The sequence below is a fragment of the Propithecus coquereli genome, unplaced genomic scaffold (assembly GCF_000956105.1).
Source record: "Propithecus coquereli isolate 6110/MARCELLA unplaced genomic scaffold, Pcoq_1.0 Scaffold6, whole genome shotgun sequence".
In the NCBI taxonomy this organism is placed as follows: domain Eukaryota; kingdom Metazoa; phylum Chordata; class Mammalia; order Primates; family Indriidae; genus Propithecus; species Propithecus coquereli.
The window spans coordinates 1919348-1927090 of record NW_012151951.1 but is presented as its reverse complement, the minus strand read 5'-3'; the positions used below and the strand labels follow the sequence as shown (position 1 = coordinate 1927090).

The following is a 7743-nucleotide window of genomic DNA, read 5'->3' as shown; positions in this document are numbered from 1 at the left end:
TCTCCAAAAAAAAAAAAAGAAAGAAAGAAAGAAAGAAAAGAAAAAGAAAAAAGAAAATAAGCAGAGGTCGGGAAAGAAGAAGTGGGGGCGGGGGAGTGGGAGGCTGATAGCAGTCCCATAAAGAAAACATGCAGGCCACTAGGCGACGATGCATGTAAGGGATGGGAATACTTCGGGTGAGGTTACCGTGTGGAAGGGCTCAGAAGTAAAACTTGGTTTACCTTACCAGGTTATTTTAAACGCCAAAGACACAGTATTAGTAGTTTCATTTCTTGGTGGTGACTACCAGCATTCAGGCGGGGTGAAAGCTTCATGAGAAAGGTTAGGATACTCTGAACAGGATAGTGAGTTTTGCTGTCCGTGTGAACGCCAACAAAACTCGGTTTCTCCACTTGCCGTGATGGGACAGCTTCCCCGTGCCTCGCGTACTGCAAGCCAGGGCCAACTAGAACCACGCCCCTCCCGGGGACAGGCTCACCGCTTGCGTCACTTCCGGACCTGAGCGATTCGGATCCGGGTGAAGCTGAGCCTCTTGCTCTCTCTGACTGGTGCGGCTGCCGCGCTGTCCGCGTTATCTCCTCCCGGTGAGACCGAACTGCAGTGTCCACCGGTGAGGAGCCATCCCTGTCCAGGGCAAAGAAAGACGAGGAGGAGACCAGGGAGCGGGCGGTGGCCGGGCTGCGCCGGTGCGGGCTGGCGACTCTGCTCCTCCGCTTGCTGCTGTCTCTGGGAACTGGGTGCCGGCGCTGAGAGGCTTCCAGCGGACAACGACCCTCTTCCCCGGCTCCCCTGCCCACCCTGCCGGGGAGGGCAGAAGATGCCGGTGAAGAAGAAGAGAAAATCCCCTGGGGTGGCAGCAGCAGTAGCGGAAGACGGAGGCCTCAAAAAGTGTAAAATCTCCAGGTACCACCTCCCCCCACCCTTCAAGCTTTCCTCCTTCCTCCCTTGCTGGACAGCTGGAGGAAAAGGAGTCGGGCTCAGCCTCCCGGAATCGGGCTGGAGACAGGTGAGGCCCCTCTGATCAAGCTAGGCTAGACGGTAGGTGCAGAACAAACACAGCGAGTCTCCGCTTCCGACCAGACCTCGTGTTCGCGTGTGTGCAGTCTGGCGTTTATGGAGGAACTAGAAGAGCCGCCCCACGTTTGAGTCTACGTGCACTGGAGGGTGGGAAAACACATGCACATATAAATTGCGCTCTTTCCCCCATCCCCAGCCCCCACCCCTTTTCCCGACCTAGAAGTGAGTACAGACCGCGGAAGGGTCACTTCTAGAATTTCCCTGTACAATGTGAAGAAAGGAGCAGAGCATGAGGAATCTTGACTTGACAGCTGTCTTGGGAATGGTAGAAAGGAAAACTACTATGCTATAATTGGCCTCCACATTTAATATTTGGAGTAGCCTAACCCGGAAGATCCCAGCAGGAAACCTTTTAAATTGCAGGAACCCCATTTTATGGAAATACAGTGCCTCACCTTTGCCAAGTCCTTATGTTCAGAGTTGGAAAGGCCATGCATGCTTTTTGTTTTTTAGCATTCAGAATGCTGTTAGCTCTAAGTATAAATATTAATAATTTGGGAGCTGTTGTATTCTGTATCCTCTTGTGAAAAAGAAGACAAGGCAGAACTATATACTTAAAGCTCTTTGGCCTCATTGTAGCTTATCATTGGGACATCACATTTTTTTTTTATGCTGCAAAAAAATCATTGCAATTTTGGTGTGAGAAGTGAACTTTAAAAAAAAAAGTCTTATTGGGTGTCTTTCTATCAATGGTTGGCACTTGATATGACAACTTCAGATGCTGCCATTGTAAGGAGAAAATAATGATAGAGCTCTCCTTAAAGGGAGACCTAGTGCTTAAAATGTGAGGTAGGTGACTTCTCGTCTGCGTCTTCCTTTTTGTAATTGTTTGAATTTTTTTCCTTTGTTACTGTGCTTTGGCAAAGGAGGTTAACAAGTATTTCTTGATCTATTAGTGTGAAAGATGATACAGTTTTCTTCTACCTCTTGGTAGCTGACATTAGAATTGACATAGTTATTTTAGTAGTTCATATTTTTATTAAACAGGCAAATTATTAGTTATTAGTTTCTTAGTACTCTTGGCCATCTTAAATGTATAATGTATCAAAATTATTTAAATTAAGCACATTAAAATAGCTAAGCAGGCAGATTTTAAAACTAAGATGACACTTTGTCAATTTACATTTTTAAATATGGAACCCTTAGTGTACATTAAATTACTCAATTGCAGAAGTTCTAGCATTTCTGTATCATAGTGGTAGTGTAATTATTTGAGTTCCTTGAGAAAAGATTCTCTGAAGTCTACTAAATCCTAGAGGCCATTTTTGAACTTCCCAAATTTTAATGATTTTATGAAAAATAATGAAAATGATTTTATGAAAAAAACGAACATAATCTGAGATTAAATAGCCTCGGCCATTATTTGGACTATTAATAACTTTTAGGAATTTTTGTGGTTTTTTTTTTGTTGTTTTTTTAATCTGGAATTTAATATACCTTTATGTCCTGAGTCATCATTTATCTTTAAAAATCTATTTAAGCTTGGTAGATGATAAATAAACAACTCTTATTAGAGCATTTTATTTTGAAATATTAAATATCAAAATATACTTTGTAAAATTTTGTTTTCAAATATTTATTATACATAAATACAGTTTGTATACAAATCAGTAACAGAATCACAATGAAGATTTGTACTTTCCCAGCTACCACTCCTGCATTGAGACTGAGGTTGAACTTCTCTGTGTAGTCTTTTGAAATGTGGGAAATTAATTTTATTTGATATTTTTGGAATTTGATAGTGATCAAAGTAGCATTTGGGTTTCGTTAGCCAGAAATTCTTATATGTAGACTACTGTTTCAAATTGCAAATACTTCAATTTTTTTCCTATAATGCCACCTGTTAAAAAATGTGTAATGCTGAATTAAAATAGCTCATTTTGAACTTAGTTTCTCACTAGGAGCTGAGACTTGATAAAAATCTTAGACATTTGTGTGTTTTCTAAGCTATTGCAGATCCCAACCCCCTGCTAGACTAATAAGTGGAGAGGAACATTTTTCAAGCAAGAAGTGCCTGGCTTGGTTTTATGAGTATGCAGGTAATGAAATTTATGTAAGAAGATATCAGTCATATGCTTTTAAAAGTTTTTTTGGTTTATACATTTAACAAATAATTTGTTACAGGCCTGCTATGTGTGTTAGTGCTGTGTGATGAGATTAGGGTCAAGACAGGATTGGTAGATAGGGTAAAAATTTGATGCATTTCAGACTGATATTTTAAAAATATATGTTCAGTATATATTTAGTGGGAAACTCATTTACTATTAATAAAATTTGTAAACAGATTCACTTATTAATTTACATCCATTGGCTAAAGTACTAATCCGGAAAACAAAAAGTGCATAATAAAACATTTTTCTATTCAGTATTCTGGAAAACACAAAGTACATAATAAGCCATTTTCAATTCAATATTCTTATTTTTGAAATTTTTCTTAACTACAAACTAACATTTTCTGAAACTTTTAGGGAGACATAGTAAAAGAATTAAAACTCAGATATATCATTGCACAACACAGTTACCCTTTAACGATTTTTATTTAGCCATTTGCTTCTACTAGAGATGCAATAAGTAAGAAAGTAAATAGACAGATATGAATACAGCGTGATAAATACTGCATTAGAAAGATAAACTCTGGGAGTTCATGGGGAAAATATATATATAACCCAGCCTTTAAAGTGTAAAGAGAGGCTTTCTGGAGGAGCTAACTTAACCTCAGCTAAATCCTGTAAGTGGTGAATGAAAAGTTTCCAGAGTGAGGCCATAACTTAAGGTTGAAAGTCAAAGCTAGCCAGGCATGAGGCTGAAGGGTAAGCAAATATATGTAAAAGAACAGTTATTTCCTATTTACACTAACTTTTTCATAAGCATTTATCATTCTTTTTTTCTTAGAATGTTTTGGTTTTTTGGAGTTACTGATTTTAAAGCTTTGCTTTTTCCCCCCTTTTCCCTGTTTCCTTTTTCTTACCTGCTTCCTTGTATTTTTGTTTTGTTTTTTCCCCTCCTTTTATCACTATCATTCTCAAAATGTTTGTTTAAAATAAAAGTGTATATATAGCTATTGCCTCATATTTAGTGCTAGTCCACGTTAAGTCTAAAGTGTACCCTGAATTTGACATACAAGTTTAGACAAACTGTATGGAAAGTGATACTATTTTGAAAGGGGGGCAGTAACTTTACTGTTGAGATTAGCTGAGTGATCCCAAAAGTATAATTTAAAAATTGTTTAGTAACAGGACAGATTCTTTCTAGACCAGAAAAAAATGCTATTACTGGCATCCCAAGACAACCACTAACCCAATTTAAATGAAGGGAGTTCATTTTCTTACTGACCTCCATTTAAAATGTTGACTCATTATTCAAAATGCCAATTTTACTGGTATGCATAATATAGAATCAAAGGTCATTCATCTTATTTCACTTATAAAGGTTTCTAGATACCATAAAAATGGTAAATTTTTATCTTTTATGCTTACTTGTTTTGCCTCTCCTAGGAACTTTCCTAGTTAGCGTAAGATTCTAATTAAACATTTCCTATATTACCATTTTTAATAGCCAATTTAGTAATTGCTAGTATTACTCCAGGAATTGTGCTAAATATATCATTTTTTCTTATGACCATTCTGGTTAGTAGGTGGTGTTATTCCCATTTTATAGATGAGAAATCTGAGGCTTAGATTAAGTAGTTGGCCCAAGGTCATACAGTGACAAGAGCCAGGATAGGATACAAACCAGGTCATTCTGACCCTAAAGCCCATGCTTTTACTACTGCCTTATAATGTTTATTTTTAATTTAAGTATGTACATGATTATGTACATGGCAACTAAATTTTCACGTTTACAAAGAAAATATTAGTGCACGTAAGATTAATTTATATTCTGTCATTCATTCAGTGATTCGTTTGATAAATGTTTGTTGAGCACTTGTTTGTGAGTCTGTGCTGAGTGCTGCAGATACAATGGTGAACAAGTCTGACTAGGTCCCTGTACTCAAGGGACTTGTCTTCTAGTGAGTAAGACAGTCAGTAAACAGGTATGTAGTCAAAATAATTACAGATTATGGAGGGTTATAAAGGTAATAAATACAGTAAGGTTCAGGAATAGAGAGTAAGGAACGGTCGGATAGACTTTCAGATTTCAGAGAGATTTCAGAAGGCCTCTCTGTGGAGACTGCTTTGGGCAGAGACCTGGTCAGGGAGGAACCAGTTTGTCAAATAAATAGAAACCATTTTGTCTTAAAATGAGGATGGATGTTCTTATTAAAATGGAGACAGTAATTGTGCCTGAGAATGATGCATGTAAAGTCCTTAGCGCAGAGTATCTGGTATATAGTCAGAATGCAATAAATGTTAGTTATTATTATTTAAACGATAATAGAATTACAGCATCAGATTTACTGGTTGTGTGTTTTTTGCTATGCTGTTCCAAAACTAACAACTAGTCTTATGTAGAAGGTGCTGTGTCACTGAGTACTTTTTTTTTTTTCTGAGCATCTGTTATGGCTGGCATGGTATTAGGCTCTGCAGATATAGCTGGGAACATTTCTTATGGTTATAAAGAAATCAGGAAATTGATGGTGTTTTTCTTTTAGTTTTGAAAATATCACTAAATTTGTTACTATGTATTATAGGTCATGTGTGATAAGCCTGATGGTTTTGCCCTTTGACAAGTCCTCTCATTCTTGAGTGATATTTAAATTAACAAGGATTCAGTAATATACTGGGCCTATGGAAAACAAAAACATGGAAAGTGAAAGAGCACGTTTAAAGTCTTATAAAGAATTGAAAAATAAGGTTGGGATTGCATAGTCCTGATGTAGTAGCCAGCTGGTAGAGTGAACTGGTAGAGTAAACTAGTAGAGTTAACAAAATCATTTCCATAGCTTCTTTAATTGAGTGAAAACCTAGTTGTCCAAAAGAGTTAGTTAAATTCATCTCCGGAGGTTTTACCCAGGGAGTAGTTTTATTGGAAGGATATGGTTCAAAAAATATAATTAACATTATGTAATTGGGGAAAGAACATTGATATAGATCTTGCTTTAGACTTAGACCTGTTACTATTTGTATCACTTTTGGAAAGTCAGTTAACATTTATGGACCTTATCTATATAAGGTCATATATATATATATATATCTTATATATCTCTATATAACCTAATTTGATTTTAGTCAAATTTTAATTACTAATCGCCGGCTAATCACCAAGTTTCTAGGGGGGCTATGATACTGATATTTCTTGACATAATTCGTCAGCCTTCTCTTCTAATCACTAACAGCAACTTTGAGGGCAAGTCTGCTTTTTTGTTGTGTTAGAAAAATTTAGAATATATTCCTGTCATAGCTAAAAAAAAAAAAAAAAACAACTTTTTTCCCCTTAAATTTTATCTGATTTTTTTTCTTCCAACCATATATAAGGATACATACTCAGTTATTTTTTTAACACCGTCATTGCATATGTATGCTTTTTAAATTGCAAAATTAACACTTTCTCATTAAATTAATTCTCTAAATATATAATATTAGGATGTGAAAGTCTCATATAATTATCACCCCATTCACCTTTTAACACCTCAGTGCATTGTTAATATTTATTTAAACCTCATGACATTTACCCTTTACACAAAAAAATTAAAAGAGGATTTTGGTTTCAGACAGTGTATTGATGTCATCTTAGCAGCCTGGATCTCATTTCAGGCAGGAAGAATGTATTAGCCATGTACTGGATGGCTTCATTCTTTTATTAAGAAAAACTGCAGGACGCTGGCTTTGTGTTGTGCTTATAACCTAAAGGTGATACTCTAAAAGCCACGTGAGTAGCCTTGGGTTAATCTATAATTATAAAGCTGATGTGTTTTGTTCTTTAAAAAAGGAAGATAGAGGGTTCTTTTGGCTACTTTAACAATAATATTTCAAGACTATATTTTCAAAAGGCCATAGTAGTAAACACATTTTTATCATATTTCACATTGTTATAATGTTTTAGTCACAAATGAGACCTAGTGATGATGTAATTGCTATATTTTGGGAGTCTGATAACATTAAAAAAAATGAGAATTGATGTATTGACTTATATTTAGTGTTACTAAAGGAGCAAAATAAGGAAAAAGTTAAGTATTAGTAATTAATTTTTGGACAAATGATAAACACGTACTAATTGAGAGATTAAACTTACGTTTCTGTGTTAAGGTGACATAACTGATGCCTTGCTGTCTATCTTAGAACCAAGATGATGAGGAAAATAGCTCTTTCTAGAAATGGAATGTAGTAATTTTCATAAGTCATTTTGATAATATGTATATCTTTTTTAAGAATTAAATTATATTTGAATATATTTCAAAAGGGCAATAAATGACCTTCTGTTTTAATAAGTAAACAAATATTCTCCTTCTGATTACTGTATTGAACTGTGCATTGGTTCTGACGCATTCTAGTAGATAAAAAAGCTACAGCCTTCTTATGTTTCTTTTTATTCAAAGTCGGCTATCAGTAAATGTTCTTTTTAATGGATAGGTTTAGGTTTTTATACAAACCAGTGATTTATACTAATGGAATATTTCATTACTGCTTTATTTCCTTAATTTCATATTGTGATGTGGTGGTCAAAGAATACTTCAGAAATTTAAAATCTTATAACAGTTATTTATACTTTATCGAAGCTTAATTTAAT

At 35.6% G+C, this 7743-nt stretch overlaps 1 protein-coding gene across 1 annotated transcript in view; it reads left to right on the top strand.

Moving 5' to 3' along the window:
* Window positions 1-497: 497 nt before the first annotated feature.
* DCUN1D5 (DCN1, defective in cullin neddylation 1, domain containing 5) overlaps window positions 498-7743 on the top strand; it is a 25817-nt gene continuing 18571 nt past the window's right edge. The window contains exons 1-2 of the mRNA XM_012659110.1: window positions 498-903; window positions 3025-3130. Coding sequence (XP_012514564.1) covers window positions 818-903; window positions 3025-3130 — 192 coding nt within the window. The 5' untranslated portion in view covers window positions 498-817. The remainder of the gene's footprint in view (window positions 904-3024; window positions 3131-7743) is intronic.